The following is a 24,821-nucleotide window of genomic DNA, read 5'->3' as shown; positions in this document are numbered from 1 at the left end:
TAAGAATGTATTACCTTTAGAATCTTAGCGAGAGGGCTCTACTGATTTATTATAGTATAAAATTCATAGAATCAGTGCTAGCAAAAATTTAATTTGAAGTCAAAAGGCATACCGGTATTTAGACATTAATAATCATTTAATCAAGGATGGTGTAAGCGTAAACACTAAATAAAACACAATTTTATTGGGTAATATTCTGTACTTACAAACACGTTAAAAATAGTATATTTCAGTCAATCTTAGAGGTTGGTTCTTTAAAAAACAACTTTTTATCCCTCAATAATACTGTATCTTATCTTGTCTTTGGTGAAATATATAGTAAAAAATATTTAACTACTGTACTGATTACCATGAAAAGGAATAGAAAACTACAAATGTTGGCACAAAATAACTGAGTTTTATTACATGTTGTACAACAGTGCATAGAATAATCAGGGAACAGAGCCCAGTTCTAGCGTGTATTAGGTGCACACATAATATTAAGGTGTGAAGAGAGGATACAGAGTGACGGGTAAACTTAATGTGTAACGGTGTACATACTAACAATAACTAACATTAGCAAAGCAGTAAAAAAATGTTTGATCGTGAAACAGAGCTTGGATAAATACATAACAAACCAGAATGGCAAACCGGTTAGAATGACTCGAGATGGTCGTTAATGAAGCTCTAGAAGTTTTTGGGATTCACAGATTACCTCATTTTTTTACTGAGTGATGTCCTCATCACATAAATGCTTGGTGATGTTGCATTGTTAATAAGCAATACTTGGGACGGAGGGATCACAATATTCACAATGAATCACATTCATTTCTATCATTGTGGAAGCTAGTACAATAAATATCTATAATTTATCTATAAAAATGAATCCATCAGTTAATATGTTTTATCATAAATAATAGGTCAAACATTATTCTGTGTGACATATTGTCAAGATGGCCAGATCTAAAAAGAATATAATAAACATGAAATAAATCAGTTAATTTTCAGGTTAAAAATAGAATAACTTGTTCCTTTTAAAAAACGGGTTTTTATATTAGAGCCACATAATTCAAAGTTTTCAAATGTGTTTTTGCGACAAATCATATTGTATGTATAACATACTATAAATATATATATATATATGTGCTGTACATACAACATTTTAAATTTATACCATTCAAAGGAATGACATTGAGTAAACCAAGAAATGTGAATTACATTTTTAGAAAATGTGAAATGGTTTTAAATTAAAGTTTAGTAAGTATAAGAAAATAATAAATGGTGTAAGATAAACATTATTAAATACTTGAATTTTGATTGGGCTTTCTAGTTATTGGAATCAGTCCATTAAGATAAGATAAATATAAAAAAAAACAAAGGTAATAATTCACACTACCTAAGAACACTATACTTAAAGATGTCTAAACAAATGCTGCTCTATCAACTCTCAAAATTTCAGGATCTCATCATAAATACACTTTTGTCCACTAAAATCCCATCTATGTAATCAAAGAAGTATGAGTTAATTGTAAAAAGTATATATATAGGTATAGGACTACTGGGGAGAACGCACGACATACGTCGTGGGCGAGCGCTCATAAGATCCAATGGTTCACTATTGGAATGTTGTCGTTCCGAAACAGTGTCGTACGACCGAAATCGTATAGTGGGCGACGGGCCTTACAACCTGTCATCATGAACCAAAGACCTGCACTGAGGACAGTTTTTGGTTTAAACAAATCTGATAGAGTAAGCTATCTTTTTGAACAAGTAAAGCTTTTAATCTTCAATCAATTGCACGTATACTGTTTGATTATGTTTGTTTTTAAATATCCGTATATGTTTAATATGAAACCTGTCAATAGAATTTCTCAATCAGCACAATATAACTTGTTAGCAGAAAGCTTTTTTAAAAAGGAAACTAGTAGGCATTAGTTTTGTTGTCTTGGTCCAAAATGTTTTAATGCGTTTTTAAAAATGTTCGCTAATGAAGTTTATAATAATAAAATGACTGTGAAAAAGTCAAAATCTTTGTTGTTTTCTATCAATCGTAATATAGCATAAATAATCTGTAACTTATTTTTAGCTTTGTTTTAGATAAATACCTATTTATATTTGCATGTAGAATTTATTGTCTCTTTCTAAAAAAGCATGTTCTTAATAAATTTATTCTAATTTGTTTATATATAACATAAGTATTATTTATATGATTACAACTGTTGCAATAGAAAATGTCTACTCACTGTTCTGTAAAAGTGATAAAGAAGGGAAAATGAACTGTTTGCTGTCAGAAACAAGAAAATTAAATGTATTAATAAAAATTTATGTTTTTCATCCCGTGCGTGCTTTGCATGGCACATGGGATTTTTTTATTAATTTAAGAATTGCATGAATAAAATTGTTTGAATTGAATTAAATTGGAATCCTCTGAACTCAGTCCTAAAAGCCACCCTACAATTAACATGCTTCACAAATAGAGAGAGAAAGGGTGAATTTAGAATGTTGACATTTTGATATCTGTCACACATGTTACGATAAATGATTTGGGTTAAGTTAAAGCAATTCGTATGTGAAAATGATTTTAAAGTTTGTGGGACATTTATACCAACATTTAGAGAAAAGCGTGTATTGTGGGTATAAGTAATTTTTACAAAAATATCATCAAAGTTTTTGTAAATGTGAACTAAAATAATTTTATAAATAACTGCCGGACTTCAAAGCTCCCGATTCCACAAGAAGATCTTCAGTTGAATAACTTAAGTGTTTTTTAAAAGCAACTTTAAGTATTGTTTTCTGCACTACAAAAATAGGTTGCAAGATAGTTTTGTAAGCACCACCAAAAGCAATAATTCCAAAAGACAACAATGATTGAACATATGCATAGTATGCTATTTTTAATTCCTTGTTCTTCTTGAATATCACTAAGTTGCCTAAAAGCATAAATATATTTACCTAATTTATTCTTTAGATATTCAACATGTTCCAACCATTTCATCTTTGAATAAAAAACAATACCAAGATATTTGTATGAATCAACTTTTTCTATTTTGCTACAAAAACATGAGTTATTGGAATGACTTCCACAGTGATACTAATTGTTCCCATCCACATAATAGTGCTGCAGTATTTAGCGGCAGAATACACCAAGGAGAAGGCAGTAGCCCACAGTATTATGCAGAACTTGTGGGTCTGCTTCCCATATAAACCCAGCAAGGTGACGTACAAATTTGGACCTGGTCTGCTGTAGAGACTTTCGATGCCTTCTTTCTTTGCTCTCAAACTTGGGTAATCAATATTGAGTCACTCGTATAGGAACTTTGGTTAGTCATTGTGGTCAAGCTCCACACAATCTAAGGGGTTTGAGTTAGTGGTTGGCCAGCTAGTTATGTAGACTATATAAAAACAAGAAATCTCTATTTGGAGATTGGATTTAGCTTCCAAACTTTGAAGCTTTCCGGGTTTCAAAGGGGCATCTTCTTGGGACCGCGTCTCGTTGTCCCGCCGTCTAGTTGTACCTACGTCTACTTGTACCTCGAGGCCTAGGGACAACTAGTCGTAGGTACAACTAGACGTAGGTACAAGTAGACGGTGGCACACCCGACTAGTTGTACCTGCAGATTTTAAGGAGGTACAACTAGACGTAGGTACAAGTAGACGTAGGTACAACTAGACGTGTATCCCACCGACAAGTAGTATTACCTAGCTTGTACGGATGCGACCAGTTGTCCCTACGACTAGTGGTCCCTACGACCAGTTGTCCCTACGACTAGTGGTCAACACGACTAGTGGTCCCTACGTCTAGTTGTACCTACGACTAGTTGTACCTACGCGTATTTTGCGTCCTTATAGTCTAGTTGTATGTATCCTTCAATTTGTTACCCTGTTTAATTGATTACTGCTTGAGTACTTTTTAATAATACCCTTAATTAAATCAGAAACTGCAGTGTTCCGAGTCAATTGAGTATGATTGGCAAATATTTTTCACCACACTACGATGTTTTAGTAGTTTTACAGACGTTAATTGGATGCTGAAAGCTACGCATTGCTGTCCAGGGTCGAAATGGCAGCTATAGTTGTAATTAAATTTTTCCAGCCCTAGTACCGAAAATCGCTTATTCAATTAAAACATTTATATATATTATTAAATATACAAGCAGTATATCCTTAAAGAATTGCAATAGATTGCTGCCTAGCAATTATGTATTACTATTGTTGCTGATTCCTTTAAATATTTTTTCACATAACCTTAAAGTATTTGCATTGATTAGTGTGCATTTCTTATGGTTTACAATGGATTTCCCAGTGAACAATGAACAATGAAGTGTACAATGAAGTTGAGGTCCAGTGGTTGAAAACTCAACCAAAAATATGCAATGTACAGACTTCTCTATTTAACATACACTGTAAATAATAAATGTGATTGGAACTTTTTCCATTTCAAACCAACTTGATAAGCTAGTTAAACTATATAAACTAAATTTGATACTGAGCTAGGTATGTGTACACTGGCTATGTAGTCTGCAACTAAACCAAGATTAGTATGGTTTTACTAAGAACTAATAAGCGCACGCAATAAAAGTCATATCTGGGTTATTTTTTCAATGGTATTTCAATAGTGAGCTTTCATTACGTTTGCGTAGAAGGTAATTAAGATGTGTTTTTGAGAAAAGTTAGTAGTTAAGTGTGAAATAAACTTATTTGTCAAAGTAGGCCTATATATGCATCAACAACCAAACTACGCCAGTTTACGTAATATCCATAAGAATAACATATACATTTTTAATTTGAACATGTTGTAATATTCTCCGTGACTAATACCATACAAAAACACTTCATTATTATACTCAATTACTTGTTTTTGTAAACTCTGAATTTATTTATTTAAGATAATTGTTTTAAGTTGTTGTTAAAGCTAGTTAATGTTAGTTTCCTATAGAAAGGTAGAGTTTAAGTGGAAAACACAATGATAGCAGATCTTGACGAGAAATAAGGAAAACCAAAGTGTAATATGGATAAGGACTGACCAAGGGACACAGTACATTGTTATCAAGAACGGGGGTTTCTCAATGAGCTGCAAACAAGCCAAATTTTCCTGGCTTTTGTAGCAAGTTGTTTATAAAAAATTTTTGTAAGATTGTATGATTTTTAAAGAAATGAAATAAAATTAAACTGGTGACAAGTTGAAGGGGAGATACAACTAGCCGTAGGTACAACAAGACGTAGGTAAAAGTAGGCGTAGGTACAACTAGTCGTAGGTACAAGTAGTCGTAGGTACAAGTAGTTGTAGGTACAAGTAGTCGTAGGTACAACTAGTCGTAGGTACAAATAGACGCAGACGTATGAGGTACAGCTAGACGTAGAGACAACTAGACGTAGGTACAACTAGACGTCCGCACCATCGTCAAGTTGTACCTACAGCTTTGGACGAGGTACAACTAGACGCCTGTCACCAAAATGCAGCAGGTACAACTAGACGCCGGTACAAGTAGACATCGACCCATATTCTTTGATGGTTGCAAGATTGTATTGTTGATACACCCTCAGCTTGGCCTACCTTTGTTTGCCTGCATGAAACGACAATTATATCTTAACATGAATTTATTAGAAAAGGTATGAAGCGTAACTGGTTTATGTAATGGCTAAACATATTTTATTACAAGACAACTCTTTATCTATGAATTTCTAGTGTTGTTTGACTTGTGTTAAGGCTATCTAGGCTGTAGCCTACATAAATCAACAGCTGCAGGCCCGCGTTTTGAATGTGATGTGCTATGGGCCAGCAAGATGATTGCGGTCCTCTCCACCTACCTTGTGGGGGAATTGTTCGCAATGGTACCTTGCGCCCTCAACAAACCGAAACCCTTTTGCACCTCTAGGCTTGGGCCGATTTATTGAAGCAGCTCTGCAGTTATGTCTAACACTTTTTCTAGGCTATATTGTATAATCCCATTTATGAAGAATAGTAACTTATTGTATATCAGGTAATTTTGAATGAAAAAATAATAGGTTATGCCACTTGGTTTCATCAAAATAACTCACCCAATCCTTTCCTAACAGCTAACAGAAACTGAATCTTAAATTCTGCTTTCACCCTTTTTCCTACCATTAAAAAATACGTGAATAGAATCATGAATCATGACGTGATTCGTGATCCTGCCTGATGTAATTGAATGTAAACAAAAACAAACCTAAGTTTTCGTCTGCTGCTGCTCAAATAAGAATAAGCACAACACATTTTCTGTTCATGACGTTCGTGTACGAGTTGTCAAGAACCACCAAATGAAAATTACCCTGCTGTAGCAAACCTACGCGAATTTCAATTCTTTTTGTAAACTATTGCTTGTCCTCCACAGGAATTGCATTAATATTGCAACCAAAAAATAAATAAATAAAAAATCGTACTGTAAACTTTATTATATAACTTAGTATGAAAGAAACATTTAGTTGACAGCGTATTCATGTCAGCAACATAAACCACAATCAGGCCTATTTCGATTCAGACTTAACAATTCGGTGAGAAGTTTACTCGCATAGACAGTATTAATAATCTAACAAGTCATTTTTGTTTTATTGAGTAATATATCAATGACATTTGCTTTGAAAACAAACCATTATATTGTAGACATCTAAATGCGTTTTACATCTACATCATGTAAACACTTTTTACCTTATGTCTACTACCGTACCTATTTCAACGAATTGTTAATTTTTCTACTACATAAAGAAATATAACAGATTGTTTAGGCCTACTTTCACATTCAAAGAAAACAAATAACATTTGAGAACAAATCATATATGATACGGAACACAAGCTGCATCTCTTTTAAGAAAAAAAGGCGCTTAAAACCAGTGCTTAAAACATGAATAGTTTTTTTAATATGCTTTGACCATTGAATCGACAGCCTTTGACTACAGCTTTCCTATTTCTGCTTCCGGTCTGATATTCAATTCGGCTTTGCTTTCTGAAGTGTACCAGTGTAAGCTGTTCGTAAGGTCTTCGTATATCACAGTTTATTGCCCCAAATCCAATTCACTTAAATAGGCCTATGGAACGTAAAAAGAAATCAGATTTTGATGCATTCGAGCGACGGTTAAAAGAAATACTACTACAAGAATCTAGACTGAAAACTTTAAGATTGTACATTGCTTTGTGTGTAGTGGTGATTGTAGTTCCAATTTACTTAGTCTACACAGACTACGAGGATGACCCCAGCCAATCTATAGGCAATCTTCTAATGAACAATAAGATTTGTGTAATTTCTGCTTTTGCCATTTATGTACTGATTGCAGCCCTAACAATGCAGGTTCATCATTTAAAATTGGATAATGTGATAATGGGTAGAAAAATACGGAATTGCCTATTTCTTTATGGGATGACGTGTGATGACAGGGGAAATATCTCTTATATGGATTTTTCGAAGGATGTCTGTCCTATTTGCCACGTATATGGAAGGGAGATAACACATCAAGCTCAGGATAGGGACTCCAATTTGGAGGATAGAGACTCCAAGCAGAAGGATATGGACAAGGAGACGGAACAGAACACACAGCCAGAAGGGGAAATTGAAGAACAAAAATCTAAAAACACTAAGAAAAAAACACACTAAATCTAAAAAACACACTAAAACCAAGATAAATTAGGTAGAAATTTTTATCAAGACATGCCTTTATTTGATAGGCCTAACCTTAGTTATGCCACTGTGTCTAAGTTTAGTTAAGTTAATCTGATTTTTAATTTTTTTTAATGAGCTGGCCTATAGGCCTAATGGTTGACTTATTAGCTTTGATAGATTTAGCTAGGTTTGTTGAATTTCTGCTTAGTACTTATATATATAAAAAAACAAACACTTTGAGTAATAGGCCTAACTATTGCTTAGTTAAATAATAGTTATTATTTCTAAAATATAAAATATCTATTACTGTTTTAGGATATAGGCTAGATAAAGGTTACTGTTCTAGGTTCACGGGAACTAGAAATTTGAACTTGTATATCTTAGTTTTAATATTAAAATCCTTTTCTTTTCATTTGTGTTGCACTTTTAATGATAGTTAAAATATAGGCTACTAAACATTGGTTGATATCAATAGCCCTAGTCCTATTTTGTAACAGTAGGTACCTCAGCTAGGCTACTAGAGGTACGTCCAAAGTTACTTTGGGTGACATAGCTTAGGAATGAAACTAAGCACTCGCTTACCAAATTCAACTTTAATATAACTCAAAACAATACAAAGAACACAAAGATTAATATCAAACTAAAAGGTAGAGTTGACTGGAACTGTATACGTCAATTTTAGTTAGAAACTTAAACTCCAATTTGGAAAAGACTCTAAACCCCAATTTTGAAAACCCTTAACATTGTCTTACCTGGACCCAGCTCCTCCAGCAGGACCCTGTCCTCCGGTACACCACACTCACACCTCTACACACAAAACTGACCCCCAGATCAAGTGCGCTGGCCTAAGCAACAGTCTTCAGTAGGTCAGCACAACATGTTATTGTTTAATAACACTACCAGCATACTCACACAACATTGCCAAACACTTCCTCTTCCCAAATTTTGATGCCTTCCTATTACAATTTTATCAATTTGTTCAAACAACTTTATGGAATGGGTAGAGAATTGCAACTATTAAAGAAAAAGTGAAAGGAAGGAGAAATGCTGCAAACAATAATTTATAAATAAGTTTCAATTATTTTTAATGATTCATGTTTGGATAGGTTTATAACCTTCTTTCCTGTTATAAGTTGGGTTTTTAATTTTATTTTCATGCTTTTAGCCTATTATATAATACTATTCATAAAATGCAAGGATGTTTGTCTGTTGATAAACAACAAGCGCCAACTGCACTTAACTCACTTTAACAACAGTTTAGGGTTTTCTACAAACATTTTAAGTAACTTACTAACAGAAAAAATAAAAAGGGTACAGTTCCACAGAGAATCTATGATATAGCATTGTCAGATGAAATATTAATTCAATATCTATATCTTATCGGATATTGTTTATGTGCGATATGATATAATATTGTTTGTATGTATTGAATGTGAACATTTTAAGCAATAAGGTCTTTTTAAGAAAAATCTTTTACACCGTTTTGCGGCTGTTATAGTCCGTCCGTTTGGCTATTAGGCGCGTCCCAGCGGATTAGGAACCTTCTCGGAACTCGACTCACCCTTCAGACCCGCTCACCAGGCTGGCCGTTGATAAAAAGTTTACCTACCTACTGTCACAGTCCCACAGATCTGTACTTTTTTAAATTTTAAGTTAAAACAAATTGTTCTTTGTATATTTGAGTTCTACATGAAATTCCAAAAATAATGAGTCCAAACACGATGTGGATACTTAATATGTACGATCTGAAAGTTTGACAAAGCTGGCGATGATACATAGAGTAATTGTAATACTTTCAAATCGTAGATATTAAGTATCCACATCGTGTTTGAGCTCATTATTTTTGGAATTTCATGTAGAACTCAAATTTATAAAGAGCAATTTATTTTAACTTAAAACAAAAAAAAGTTATAAATCTGTGGGACTGTGACAGTAGGTGAGTCACTGTTTGTCTCTGGCCAGCCCGACAAGCGGGTCGAGAGGGTGATTTGAGTTCCGAGAAGGTCCCTAATCCACTGGGTATCATAGCCAAACGGACAGACTATAGGCTAGGTTCTTTTAGTAGGCCTACAGTTTGGCTTTGTTTATTTTATAATAATAACAAACAAAGTAACATTTATAAAACAAAACAAAAGTTGATATGTTGCAAGATTTTTTAGAGGGATAAAATTCAAAGGCGTCGATTTGTATTTGTGTCCTCATTTTATTAAGTTTCTAAAAAGAAAAAAATTTTTAAATGATATTTTGTTTGTCATTTTCATAAACTAAACTGATCTAAAGATAACACACTGTAAAACAGTGGTAGACAGTCGCTCTTTTTGAATAGACCCAAATTAATAACAAAACGTCAGTAGTAATACATAGAGTGAATTAATTTAATCAAAATATATATCGAATGAAAATTTAATCCGAAAATATATTGTAGGTTCTCCACGGAATCGTATCCAAAAGAAATTGACAAACCTCATCATACAAACTGACTTTTAAGGCATAAACATATAATAAATGTATTGATCTCTAAGCAAAATACATGCAATCGATCTTGTCACGGACTTGAGATGCAAAAGTCAGTAATAAAACAATATAATATGCTACATGCTAAATTAAAATAAAAATTGTTCATTCTACTAAGCTAAGAAACAGCTATTGTTGGAAACATCATGCAAAATTAGAGCTAAAGTCTGATTAAAAAAGTTCACGGAAAGTAAATAAAAGATACGTCTTATAACACTTAAAACAAATATTAATGCTTACTGTTACTCACAAGATGGTTAATATACAAAAAAGATGGTAAGTGGTGATCGATTTCGATAAAAAAATTCATCAAGGCTGTAAAAGGACCTTACAATCAACCATGCATATGTCACATTCTTAAAACTATCTAAGCAAATATACTGATCTGACAAAAACAAGCAATTGAAAAGGTGCAGCAATTGAAAAAGGCGAGCAATATCTGTAGCTTCAAAGGATGTTAGAACCTTGGTCAGTCTTGGGTAGGGTCTACTGAATTTGTTTTGACCTCGTGTCCCGTGGTTGTGTACACGTGCCTGTAAAGAATTAAAGTGTAAAAGGTCCTTTTTGTATGTAAGAGACATGCAAACATGTACAGGTTGATTATTGTTTGAATTTTGTACCTTGAAAAAATATGTTTGCAGTGTATATTTGTGTCAATGTTAGTGATGATTCTCAACATCTTCTGGGCTACTAACAAACTACTTAAGGAGCTGAAATTTCCCCAAAACATAAACCCATAGGAAATTCTACTTTGAAAAAGAGATAAATAAACCAATTTCCTCCTGGTGCAGAGCTCGGGATTTCTTTCAAGTACCGTTAACACCTATTCTTGCCCTTTTTTGGGTAATATACTATAAAATCAAATTTTATGTACAGTAGACTCCCTCTTATCCGGACACCTTTTAACTGGACATCGGTATAACCGGACTACCCTCAGCGGAAATGACATCTCTTTAACCGGACAATTTTTATCAGCACATTGGTTTAACCGGGCTAGATCAGCAGGAAGTGGGCGGTAGTGGCGGTACTGAAACAACTGTTCTTGTGGGAAAGATTTGAGACCAGTGATCACGTGTCTAAATACAATGCCCTCCTAAATTTAAGTCGAATATCACAGTAAACATTCCGTTTTAACGAGTTTTTGGGGATGTCGGTTTAACTGGAAAACCCGTTATCCGGACTGGCCTCGGTCCCGAGGAGTCCGGATAAGAGGGAGTCTACTGTAAATTGAGCTCATCAAGCTATCAAGCTCAAAGACCTTTTCAAGAACAGAGAAGAAGTCCTCAAATAGTATAAAATACCCCCGCAGCAAACCTGCAGACTAAATAAAATTTCCATACACCTGGCTGGATTTCTACTAAATTATTTACTTAAATTTCTCACATCTATTTCCTATTTCAATAACATTAAGAATGTAAAATAAAAATTGGATCATTTTTACTCAAGCTAACGCGCTAAAGGACACATATATAAATATATACTATATTATATATAAATTTGAACGGAGGGTGTTTTTGGCCTTTGTGTACGTAAAAGTAAATCGATCCTGGATCCAGGTCTTACCATGAGGTAACACCTTATTCTCTATATGGGAAAATGCACAAAAAGCAGGAAGTAGATATCAAGACCTTACAAGTTAGTAAAATATCTTTAACTTTGTGTTTGTCTTTAATTATGTTGCTTTAATTTACTCTGCAGAAAGTTTTTCTCGAATAGACCTATAACTTTTTTAATTAGAGTTTGATAAAATATATCTATAAAGGTGGTCATCGAACCACTGGTCCATGGCATTGTCCATAACAATAATTGGTTATAGGCTAGACTTGAATCTGCACTTTACCTTAATACTCCATTTATACTTTCATGTGGAATGGTAGGAAAAAGTATATTTTACCATACCTTATTCAATGACAATATATGGTAGGTGCAATTTTCACTAACAGACCTCATTGTCTTTGGCCAAATCAATTGATCATCATACAAATAGTAGACCATGAGTCTGAGTGCTATAAGGCCATATCTTATTTAAATCATACATGTCATCGGTACAGAAAGTTTAGATTAGGTTATGGGTCTTGCTTGTTTGCAAGCTCATTCAAGGTTATCCTACCTTATACCTTCAAGCCAATTTCCATCACCAAAATTACTCAAGTTATCGTGTTCACGGACATATGATATACTATAGAAATTACTGTGATTACTGTAATTTATTTTAGTTGTAACTGCCTTGGATTTTTTGTAAAAAAAATTTTGGCCAAGTTGAAAAAATAATGTTAGCCGCCATTTTGCCAATATGGCCGCCAACTTAGATTTTTCTTATAGAATTCCCTATATTTAGAAAGTAAATGCAATTTAAAAACATTTTTTTCATGGCATTTTTTCTCTAAAGCTACTTGTTTAGGAGTAACAGCGTGTTAAAACTAAGAAAAAATTACTTACGGTGTACATTCTGCATCATGTAGCTAAAAAAACGAGTACGTTTAGAGTGAAAATACAAAGAGTAAAAAAGTCTTAAAATTGCATCTAGGTAATAAGACCATAACAAACACATTTTTTCTATTTTTTTATTTCCCTGCCATTTTGGAAAATGATGGCAATTTTTGAAACAATGGAGTCAATATTTCTTACATATGTTATGGTCATTTTAGAATCTAGATGCAATTTTAAGACTATTTTACTCCTTTTTAAAGAAAATTATTGCAACAAATCCAACTTTGATACAACAAATTTTCCAAAAGTTATGGCAAGAAGTTTTAGACGTTAATTTAACTGGAACTTGACAATTCAAAATCATGTTAAAAAGTGTGGCTATGTGTACTGAATATGCAGTGTGTGTTTAAAATACAGTATTTAAAAATTTACAGCCATGAAAGAAAATAAAAGTGATGGAATGTCAAGTTCCAGTTAAATTAACGTCTAAAATTTCTTGCCATAACTTTTTGAAAATTCGTCGTATCAAAGTCGGATTTGCGGCATTAATTTTCTTTTTCATAGCGCTTTAAAATGATTTGCTATTTGATAGGGGTTGCCATTTAAACATTTTAAGTTGCGACCCCTATTTGGGGGTGGGGGTTGAATTTCAAAATGCCACTAAAAAGTACTTCACATTACCCTAGTATCGAAGATCGAAGCTCGTTTGAATATATGATACTGTTCAAAAGTAAACCAGGGGAGGGGGTTTCTGGGGCACCCGGTATATTTGCCTCAGACACCATTGGGTTAGTTGGGTAGTGCCTTTTTAAATTACTTACTACACCTTTGGCTAATTCAAGTTTATAACACGTTTCTAAACGATAGTTCAGCATACCAAAGCAAGCAAATTTCAAGCTTATTTGCCATAAGAATAACATGGGGTGAAATTGGAAATTTTTTGGGAAGGGGGTCAACAATTGAGAATACGACTTTTCAGAATTTTCCTGTTGGTTTTAATCCCCGACCAAGAAGCGCACTAAATTTCAAGCCCGTTGCACATCTAGAAGTGATCTCTCAGCATTTCACAACCCCTTATCACATTTTTAGCAGGTATAACAAGCATTAATTTTTATATAGGTGGGCTTCTATATTTTTGTGAGTTGACAAATAAAGATTACGTTGAGATTAAAATATTTTTAGTGTTGAAACTTAGAGGCAACAATCCTGCTGCCTGTAAAGTATTTTGCCTGTCTATAATAATTTAGCCCAATGCACCTGAAGTGTTTTTGATACAGAAGTAGGGGGTTCTATTGGGGGGGGGGGGGGGTTAAATTTGGTATGCTTTTCTAAATTATTTTTTGGTTATAACTGAAGACTAATGACTGTGAAAGACTTCAAGTCATTAGCACAATGAAGGTGGTTTAAGAACTGTTAAGGGGTGGGTTGAATTATTTGTTGAGAGGGTGGATATTTTAAAATGCAAATTTCTTATATTTAGGGTATTATACATATTGGTGCTATTATACAGGGTGTTAAAAAAGTTGGGGACATATTTTTATTTTACCTAGTGACTCCTTGGGTCAAAATAAAGGGAAAATCAAGAATACAATTTTTCCAAAATAGCTTGGTTAACCAGATATCCGCCATTTTTTGCATAAAAATGTTTATTTTTTAATTTTTTCAATTGATCTTTATGAAACTTTGTAACGGGTCAAAAATTACCGTGGGGTAATATTTCACGCTCATCCTAAATACGTTGATTTGTTTCACGAAAAGGCAGCGACGAACGCTGGACCTAGTGACGTCATATGGAGGGGATGACGTAGTTCTCAACCCCGACTCCAGGGGCGGTAGGAGAGAACCGCTCAAGTAGCGCCCCGGTGCAGTCAGTCGTCCTTCAACCACGAAACCTTTGCTACAAAAAAATATATCTGGCAATAGCCGATATTAAAATCACGAGACGATACGAAAACTGGTAAGTGTTGAGCCACGCGTTAATGCTATATTTATTTGCCAGTACCATTTAATATAATTACTTATTTTAATCGGTCGATACAACGTGGTGTTTATAACACAAATTGAAATAATAAAACGGTTATAATGCTTGGTAACCACCAAAGCTTTGTGTAAGATAGAATCTACTCTTACTCGTGTGCGTAGAATCCTGCCTTGAACATGCGTAATCGACGAAATATGAAATATAACTTCAAATAATTATATTAAATGGTACTGGAAATGGTACTTGAAGGATGACTGACTGCCCCGGGGCGCTACTTGAGCGGTTCTCTCCTACCGCCCCTGGCGTCGGGGTTGAGAACTACGTCATCCCCTCCATATGACGTCACTAGGTCCAGCGTTCGTCGCTGCCTTTTCGTGAAACAAATCAACGTATTTAGGATGAGTTGATTATTTAGGATATTACCCCACAGTAATTTTTGACCTGTTACAAAGTTTCATAAAGATCAATTGAAAAAAGTTAGAAAAAGAAATCATTTTGATTCAACCTAAAATTTCAAAATGGCGGCCATTTAAAATTTGTAAACCTAAATTACTCAAAAATGGCTGATTTTATGAAAAAATTTTAAGAACACTTTTATTTATCATTTTTATTTATCTGTCAAACAATACCAAGTTCAAAAATATTGAATAAAACATAGCTGAAATATTATGATTTTTGGTTGTAAAATGGGGCAAACCAGCTTCTGCCTTATTGTACCCCATTTTACAACTAAAAAATCTTAATATTTCAGCTATTTATTTACCAATCTTTTTAAACTTGGTATCGTTTGATAGATGATTAAAAATCCTAAATAAAAATGTTGTTGACATTTTTTCATAAAATCAGCCATTTTTGAGTAATTTAGGTTTACAAACTTTAAATGGCTGCCATTTTGAAATTTTGGGTTTTTATCAAAATGATTTTTTTTCCTCACACAAGTCTCTTCTACTTTAACATACATACCAAGTTTCGTAAAGATCGGTTGAAAATGTTAAAAGATAAAAATGTTTATGTAAAAAATACAAAATGGCGGATATCTGATTAACAAAGCGACTTTGGAAAGAATTTTATTCTTGATTTTCTCTTTATTTTGACCTAAGGCAACTAGGTAAAATATGTCCCCACCTTTTTTTATCGCCCTGTATAGATATTATAAAGAGTGACTTCCAACCCTACTCAATGTTTCCAAATTGTCTGGACATATTTTGTAGACTTGTTCCTTGGGCTAAGACAAACATAAAATGCCTATGAGTATGGGTCTAAAATGCCTAGATTTCTAATTGTCGGCCTATTTGTGTTTTTTAAGAATTATTTTATATCTTGGGCATTTTTCAAGATAGAAATTTCAAAATTGGTATAAATGTATATTTTAGTAGGTAAAAAGAGCTCACAAAGTTTTGTTACAATATCTCAAGCCGTTTCAATATGGCAGCAATTTAAGTTCTTTAATGCCAAAATTTCATGAAAACCGATAATATTAAGACAATTGTTTTTCAGTTAAAAAAAGATAGAGAATTTAGTTCCAAACCAAATTAGACCTTGTTTGTTAAAATCGGATATTGTAAAAAAATACATTCTATCCAATACAGATAAGTTTTATTATTTTCCCCTTTAAATGATTAGGTAGTGGGAGATCCACTAAACCGTAACACTCAGCATGGACCTCAGAATCATTTGGCTCACTTGGAAAAGCTTGAGAAATACTGCAGAGCTGCAGAAAAGGAGGGAGCAAAACTAGTTTTTGGAGGGAAGCGTTGTGATCGACCAGGCTATTTCTTTCAGCCTACCATCTTTAGTGATGTTGAAGATCATATGTTTATTGCCAATGAGGAAGCCTTTGGCCCTATTATGGCTGTTTCTAAGTTTTCAAGCAGGTAGAAATTCAGCTTACTTTTTACCTTATTTTAGTTATTCGCCTTTGTCTTTTCATGTCTTTAATTTATCCTTCAAAATAGTGAAAGACAATGTATAAACTTTTATGACATAAAATTACATTGTAATTATGATAGATCTAAATCATTGGTGGACATAAATAAGACAAAAAAAATTTAATATTTATCCATTATATATCTACTTATTTATAATTCAGTTTTAAAAATCGTTGTACAACTAAATCTAGAGTTCCACTGGAACTGGAAAGTAAGTTTTTGACATGATTTATGGTAAACAAAATTTTAAACATGTTTTACATAAGAAATACATTGGAAACGGGGGTTTTCAAATTTTTTATTTTGATACAAATTTTGGCTGCCTTTTTGAGTATTTAAAAAAAATTGCACGGTATCAAATTGTAGGAAATTGTCTTCTCTTTTAGAATATCACCTTCCACTTTGGTCGATCTCCTCACCATTAAAAAGTTATTTGCAAAAAAGCTATGCAACCTCCGAATTTATAGTAGTGAGAAAATAGGTACTGAGTTACTGAGTGATATTTTTGTTAACATTTGGACAGCTAAATCTAGACTTCTACTGTGCCGATTTTGTCAATTAATGGGTCACTGGACAGACAGCTTAACTCATGTAGATTTGCTAATAATTATAAATGTGTGACTTAATTAAATATTTGTGGTGAAGAAGTAAAAATAAAATAAATACATTAAAAACTGCTTTTCCAAGTTTCTGTTTTCAAGTTTCAATTCGTAGCCAACTTTTGGCAGCCTTTTTAAGTATTTTCAAGAAATACATAGTATTAATTTGTAGGAAAATTTATTCTCTTTCAAAATATCACATCCACTTTGGTCGACTTTCTGACAATTTAAAAGCTATCGGCAAATGAACTAAGCGATTCCAAATTTACAGTTGTTAGAAAATACTGAATTAGAGATATTTTTGTTAAACTTTGTACAACCAAAGTAGATAGACTTCTACTGGGTTGATTTTGTTAACTAATATGGGTCTCTAGAAAGCTAATTTGTGTACATTTGCAAATAATTATGAAAGTTTTTTTTTTATGAATTTTGTTGAAAAATAAAACATGTTTTCCATAAGAAATCAATTGAAAACTTAGTTTTTTAAATTTTATTTTAGGCAACTTATGGCTGCCTTTTTTTGTTTTTTTCAAGATATGCATAGTACTAATTTGTAAGAAATAAATAAATGATATTCTCTTATAGAATATCACCTTCCACTCGATTTCCACAACATTTAAAAGTTATTTGCAAAATAGCTAATCGCCCTCCGCGGTCCTAAGTGGGGAGAAAATACTGAGTTAGAGATATTTTTTTAAACTTTGTACAACTAAATCTACAGTTCTACTGGATCGATTTTGTCAATAAATGTGTTGTTAAATAGCCTAATTTGTGTAGATTTGCAAATAATTAATTATGAAAGTTTTATTTTATTAAACATTTGTAGTGAAAGAGGAAAATACCCTCGCCGCAGCAAACCTGCAGACTAAGCGAATTTCCACTTGTCTGATTACATTTTTACTATAATATTTCCATAAATAAGACATATTTATTCCCAATTTAAATAGCATTAGATTTAATGAGTGCTTAGGTTTGCTGCAAAGGGGGAAGGTAAAAAGTGTTTTTTGACCAAACGTCAATAGTATAGTATGAAATAAATAAATTTGCCAATAGAAAATACTGAATTATAAATGTTTTTGTTATGCTTTGTAGAACTGAATCTACAGTTCTACTTGACAGATTTTATTAAATAATAGGTCAATGGAAAGCTTAATTCATGTAGATTTGTAAATAATTATGAATGTTTGATTTTTTTAAAGATTTATGGCAGTAATGGGTAAGTTTGCCGGTATGCATAATCCAATCATATGAAACTTGTGTTGATAATTTAACAGCTGATTGTTGTATTGTTATATCATAATTTTTTTCTTTGTTTGCATGTTGTTGTTCACAATTTGCATTTGTGGTTAAAGTGTGTTCCTTATGATATGTGTGTGTTTCTAAAGTTATGTGCTTAATCTGTACCATTAATATAAGTGAGTAAAGTGGTGTATGGATTTCATAACTGTTATTTTCCTAGAGACTAATTATATCCAAGTGACAATATTCTTAAGCAAGTAAACATTATTTTCTTAAAGTAGTATTAGGCTACAAAATATTTTTCAAGAAGTATTGGACAACAAAGCTAGGTTATTCATAACACCTAACATTCTGAATAACTGAAGCAATATGACCCAAACCCTATTTGGACTAAATTTCACCACATATCTATTGTATACCTGGTTTTAAAAGACCAAACAGCTTGAGGATTAAGTAAGTGATTTAATTTGAAAATTAAAATGATGAATTGTAGAATAAAGAGGATAGTAGCTAGCAGGGGCTATTTTAAGGGGGCCGGCTCACATCGACGAGTAAAGTGGTTCCACTGCCGTGTGGCTTTGACGTCACCGCACGGACTCCACGGGTCAAGCTAGTGTGCGGCCCATATACATACTGCTAGTTTACACGCTTCCCTACATTTACACAATTCAATTGTCCGTATGAAACTTATATCGTTGTAATCTGCATAAACTACAGAGTCTGATGGTCAAAAATTATTTTAGTTATGATCAACAATAATTTGTTTAAGCGAAAAAATGCTAAGTATTACAAACTTGTGAACTTCAAAAAGTCACTAAGGGAGGATTTATTTTTATTTTTAGATAGGAACAAACTTTGAGCGAGAAAATTTTTTATTCATAGTTCTACTTCCATAATTAGTATGAAAAATCTCAATAAACTCATAGGTCGTTTATTATTCATCACGAAGTGGCGAATGACACTACTTCACATTCCATCGTTCCATCGCTCATGCCCACACCATGTTGTTTGTAGCATGATATTCAAAAAATGTTAGTCTATTATGTTAAAGGATACGAATACATTATTTTTGACATTATTGTAAAAAATTATTATCTTAAAAATTGAGTAGAGTATAGGGTATAGGCTTAAAATATTACTTACCTTTTTTGGTATAGGCCTACTGCCTACTCCTTGTTATGCTCTCTAAATACACTTAATTGAGTCTCTGCTTCAAGGAATGTGTAATGGTTTTATTTTAGTAAAATAAAGAATTTATTGGTTCAAAATAGTAAATGGAATTTTTAATACGCTAGTTTGTGCACTAGTTATACTGTACCTAAAATATTTCGAGGTAAGCGGGAAAAATTGCCCGCCAGTGATCATTTGTAACAATTGTCTTCTGAGACAATTTTTCAATTAACTGTTGGAAGTGTGTAAAAATGCTAACTTAATTAATGTGTAAGAACTGATTGACTATAGTTTTCTCGCTGAAAGTTTGTTCCAAACCCAAAAATAAAAATATTCCTCGCTTAGTGATGTAACGGTCAAAAAAGAGACCCACCTTATTCATATTTTGTTGACCTTATTCAGAATTATAGAAATATTAAACAAGGAGAGAGGATTATTTTTATTTATTTATTGGAATTATTAAAATTTTCAAAACCCCCTTTTCAGGGATGATGCAGTGCCGACAAAGTTTTTACCACAATCACAATCAGAGTACAAATTAATCAGATACCCTGAAATATACGTGATAATAATAATCAAATGTATTAATGTAATGACATTAATAGAGTAAAATATTTGATTTCTTTCCCTAGGCTAGTAGAAGGCAATGAAATCAGGTTCGAAGAACCAATGTTGTTAATCGATCATGATTGAGTTAGAACAAAAAAATTATTAAATTGTTTTGTTAGATAGTTAATATGAAATCTATGGCAAATAGAAATATGATTTATACTGATTTTTAATGGTTTTTGAGATAGAAAAATGCTTTCACCGACCTTCGTTGATATTGTGGAGGTGTAGATCGGCGGCGTCTGGCTGGGGTACCCCATCTTCATTGCTGTTGGTCGGCCATGATGGCGTCTCTATCCTGTCCAGTATTGTACACTTGCACTGTCACTTATTAAAAGTTTAAAGAACACAAACTAAAAAGTATCTCTCTCAAAATAATCAGTAAAATAAAGATGCCTTTCGATAAAATCTTTGCCAGGGCAAATAAAAGTTACTAGTTTAGAGTTTATAATTATTGTGGGTAGCGTAATGCTGGATGATGTAATCGTAATGATGAACGGCAGTGGACTGTGTCTGAGCTGCGGTGGGTCTGTGTGTGTGGTGGACACTCGATAAGAGAGTACAAAGGTCAAGAAAGAATTGGTTCCTAACACCCAGTGCCAGTTCATCGACCTTATTCGCCATTGGCGATCAAAACACAATCGACGTTAACCCTCAGTTTTAATAGTTTTGGGAACCAGGGTCGCTCCCCTGACACCCAGTGCCAGTTCACCAACTTTATTCGCCGTTGGCGATCGAAACACAATCTCTGGATGTAAATTGTAAACTGTCAGCTTCAGTCGTTTCGGGAACTAGGGTCGCTCCTCTACAACCCAGTACCAGTTGATCAACTTTGTTAGGAGTTAGGAATCAAGGTACAATCGCTTGAAGTCAACTCTCACCTTCTGTCGTTTTGGCAACTAGGGTGCTCCCTTACAACCCAGTACCAGTTGATCAACTTTGTTAGGAGTTAGGAATCAAGGTACAATCGCTTGAAGTCAACTCTCACCTTCTGTCGTTTTGGCAACTAGGGCGCTCCCTTACAACCCAGTACCAGTTGATCAACTTTGTTAGGAGTTAGGAATCAAGGTACAATCGCTTGAAGTCAACTCTCACCTTCTGTCGTTTTGGCAACTAGGGTGCTCCCTTACAACCCAGTACCAGTTGATCAACTTTGTTAGGAGTTAGGAATCAAGGTACAATTGCTTGAAGTCAACTCTCACCTTCAGTCGTTTTGGCAACTAGGGCGCTCCCTTACAACCTAGTACCAATTGATCGACTTTGTTAGAAGTTAGTGATCACAGTACAATCGCTCGACGTTGACTTTCAATTTTGTTTGTTTCGGAGAACCAGGGTTGCTCCCCTGACACCCAGAAGGTAGGAGTTGGTGATGATGAGCCTTACAGAATAAACCTTTGAGCTTTGAGTCTGGATGGAGTTCTGAGCCTTCTCCTACAAACAAAAACTCTCGCGACCGTGTTTAGGTAAAAACAAATTTCAATTGACCCTTGGAAATTTGGGACCCCTCGCGGACTGAACTATTTAGAGCAACACAGTCTCAGTGAATTTTCATTATTCTAGCTCCTCTACGTTTGTTGCTTAACTATAAAACCAATTGACTTGTCTCAAACTAAAAACTGTTTAGATATTAAAATTCTCCAATTAGTGCAGAATAAAACGATGTAAGATTCATATTAAAAATATAATCGTACAAAGGTAGGGAAGCGTGTAAAATAGCAAGATTTTCACTGGCCGCTTAATGGCAATTGGCTCGACTGTCCTCGCAGTGACGTCACAGGGAGGGGGGAACGGGACCATGTCGGCAATTGCTACATCAAAGACGTGAGCCAGCCCCTGTATTCTATAGCCCCAGCAGCTAGCTTACTTTGAAGTGTAGGTAGGCCATCAAACAATATTTTGTCCCCTGGAAGACTTTGTCAAGAGTAGAAAAAGTTGTAAAGAGTTAACCACTTTCTCTACACTTATTAAAGTCCCTCAGGGGGCGAAATATTGTGTTTATAGTGTCTCTTCTCTATGTTCTATGGCCTACCTACACTTCTTCAAGGTAAGCGAACTACTATCCTCCTTACTAAAATAATTCAAAATCCTGACTTAGACCCTTTCCTTGAACAAAACTAACCTTGAAGTAAAATATGTTAAAATTTGTTAACAAATTTAAAATATTGCCTTTATGCATTGTACAAATGAATATAAATTTATTTTCTGTTTCAAACTTTCTAAAAAATAATGCTACTTTTCCAAAAAATATTTTGTAGACTCTAGTTTTAACTGTAGGATTTAATAATAAATCTTTATTTCAAAGTTAGTTATGTTATAAGGTATTTAACGGAGGTGATCATAGTTTATTTTAATTTTTTTTCACAGTGATATGGATTCCTTAATTAAGAGATTGAATAGCATAGAGTATGGCCTGGCATCAGGCATATTTACAAGGGACATCAATCGTGCTTTAAACTTTGCTGAGAGGATTGAGGCTGGATCAGTCTTCATCAACACTTACAACAACACTGATGTGGCTGCTCCCTTTGGTGGCTTCAAACAATCTGGCTTCGGGAAAGATCTTGGTATGTAACATACAACTTTCTTGGAGGAAAAGGAATCAATTTTTAAAAATCTTCTGTCTATTAAAGGTTATTTTAAAACACACCTGTTAAAAATAGAGAGTATTTGATAAAAATTAAACAAACGATATTACAAATTTTATGATTTAAAAAAATGTTATCTTCTGAGTGTGTCTCATGTCGTCAATTTACAATTAACATGGGTTTTCAAGATGTCAGCTACTCCAAAGGGAAATGTTTTTGGTCTTTCTACGACAGATCTAAACCATCTCAAAATATTATGCAGAAGTCTACAGTTGCTCGCTAATTATTCGAGAAATCCCAGGTTGTTAAAAATACGTTAAAAATACGTTCATATAGCTCTGTACTAATTTTATTTTTAAATTTAAGCTATATTGCAAAAAAGGGCTAAAAATCATTTTAAGTTTTGTAATTTTACTAAATGTAATAGGAGTGAGTTTTTACTTAGTACCTGCAGAGCTACCTGGTTGGTATGCCTGCTTTTGTCCACTCCAACCAAGGTTCTGTTTTCATGTCAAAAGAACTGAGTGATTTCTTACACTCAAAAGGAATCTCCACTAGCCGATCTTCACTTTATAACCCTCCAGGTAATTCTCAAGCTGAGCGATGTTTTCTATTTTGCAATATATTTAGAAATATAGTTTGAAAGTTTGTTACAGTTTTAATTTGGTTGTTACTAAAATGTATTCTAGTTTTGAATGGTGAAAAGTTTATGTTCAATTTTTTACAATACTTCTGACATATGTTTCCTTTTGTTTAGGAGAGGAAGCCTTGAATGAGTACACAAAAGTCAAGTGTATTACCGTGGAGTACTAGTAGTACCGGCTGAAAAAAATTACTATAATGAAATCTCAGATCAGAAATTTTATGGTTTATCCATGCAATTCGGACAGAGTAGGTATAACAATTGCCTTGATTACTGGTTTGATTCTGAGAAATGGTTCTGGGCCCACTTTCCTTTCTTTTGTTATTTAGATATTAATTAATGATGCTTTTTAGTAACAGATACCAGTTTCAAAATCTAGTTTTAATAGAGTCTAGTTTTGACCTTCCCTTACAAAAAACATAAATTATGCAAATGGCATTAGAAAAAATAGTAAAAAAAAGTAGTTAATAAGTAGGCCTAGCTGTATGAAATTACTTAAAACTATGATTTTCAGAAGATCTGAATAAAATACACTTTAGTTGACCCTCAATTCTTAACACTCTAAAACAATGTATTAATTCTGTATTTATATTTAGATTGTTGTTAAGCTTCATTACATTGATAAATATTGATTTAATAATAGATCTTTGGCAATGTTTATTAATATTATTTACTGATAAAAACAAAGTGCCTTTAACACATTCGCTGCGTCCCATCAATGGCAGGCGTAGCCCTGGTGTATCGAACGAGCCCGATTGCCGGGCAATTGGCTTTCAAATATTTCGGTCTGTCGAATAGCAAATAATGTGCGCTTATATGCTGCGTTACGACTAGAGTCACTAGTTTGCTGAAACACTCACATATAGCAGCCCTGCCAGGTTCCACTGTATTGCCAATTGGAGGGAGAAAAACGGGACAGGTTGATTTCTAAGCTTACAGGGATTTTACAGGGGAATTCACTACCAACCTACACCACAATTATAGACTGGAATTAGAAACACAATACTAATGCTTACTAGCCTACCACGGTTAGATCCTGAGCCATACTAACTGGGCAAACAATACATCGTGCGCTGTATCTCCGGAGACGCTGGATGTTTTTTTAGTTTTCAACAATGCGCCTACGGAATTTATGTGTCGTTCCACGATCTCGTAATTAGTTGTGACGTTCTGCTATCCCAGTGACTAACGCAATAACGGTCAACAGATGTAATGTATATATTGAAGTTTATTGTAGAAATTTTCAATATAGATTGCTCATCCACATGAAAAGGTTTGTAAGGTAAATTAATAATGATGTCTACCGAAAACAAATTGACTTTACAACTTAATTAATCGTAGCAAAACTAAAAATATTTGTAGGCTTCTAGATTTTATTTTTTTAGCCTCTTGAACAAATGAAACACCTCGAGCAATGCTCCGTCCCCTGGTAGTGGTACTTTAAATACACTAAGCTTAGCTGCAAACTAAGTAATTAAATTCAAATTTGATTATTTATAAAATAAATGTTTTGGAAAGAAACATAATAATT

At 33.6% G+C, this 24,821-nt stretch overlaps 1 protein-coding gene across 1 annotated transcript; it reads left to right on the top strand.

Moving 5' to 3' along the window:
- Positions 1-3,052: 3,052 nt before the first annotated feature.
- Positions 3,053-24,259, top strand: LOC128998950 (cytosolic 10-formyltetrahydrofolate dehydrogenase-like). The gene is made up of 4 exons (XM_054425306.1): positions 3,053-3,193; positions 16,141-16,391; positions 22,427-22,626; positions 23,405-24,259. Exons 1-4 carry the CDS (start codon positions 3,053-3,055, stop codon positions 23,458-23,460), a joined length of 648 nt encoding a protein of 215 aa, XP_054281281.1. The 3' UTR covers positions 23,461-24,259.
- The last annotated feature ends 562 nt before the right edge of the window (positions 24,260-24,821 follow it).

Source organism: Macrosteles quadrilineatus, unplaced genomic scaffold, assembly GCF_028750875.1.
Source record: "Macrosteles quadrilineatus isolate MER2022 unplaced genomic scaffold, UCM_ALF_1.0 Scaffold_7__1_contigs__length_78375512, whole genome shotgun sequence".
NCBI classification, from domain to species: Eukaryota; Metazoa; Arthropoda; class Insecta; order Hemiptera; family Cicadellidae; genus Macrosteles; species Macrosteles quadrilineatus.
Note: the sequence above shows the minus strand (reverse complement) of the source record. Positions and strands in the feature narration are given on the sequence as shown.

Coding starts and splice junctions, on each gene's coding strand:
- LOC128998950 (XM_054425306.1), top strand. CDS start 3,053: ATGACTTCCACAGTGATACTAATTGTTCCCATCCACATAATAGTGCTG. Junction 3,194..16,140: donor TCCCATATAAACCCAGCAAG/GTGACGTACAAA, acceptor TTAAATGATTAG/GTAGTGGGAGATCCACTAAA. Junction 16,392..22,426: donor GTTTCTAAGTTTTCAAGCAG/GTAGAAATTCAG, acceptor TTTTTTTCACAG/TGATATGGATTCCTTAATTA.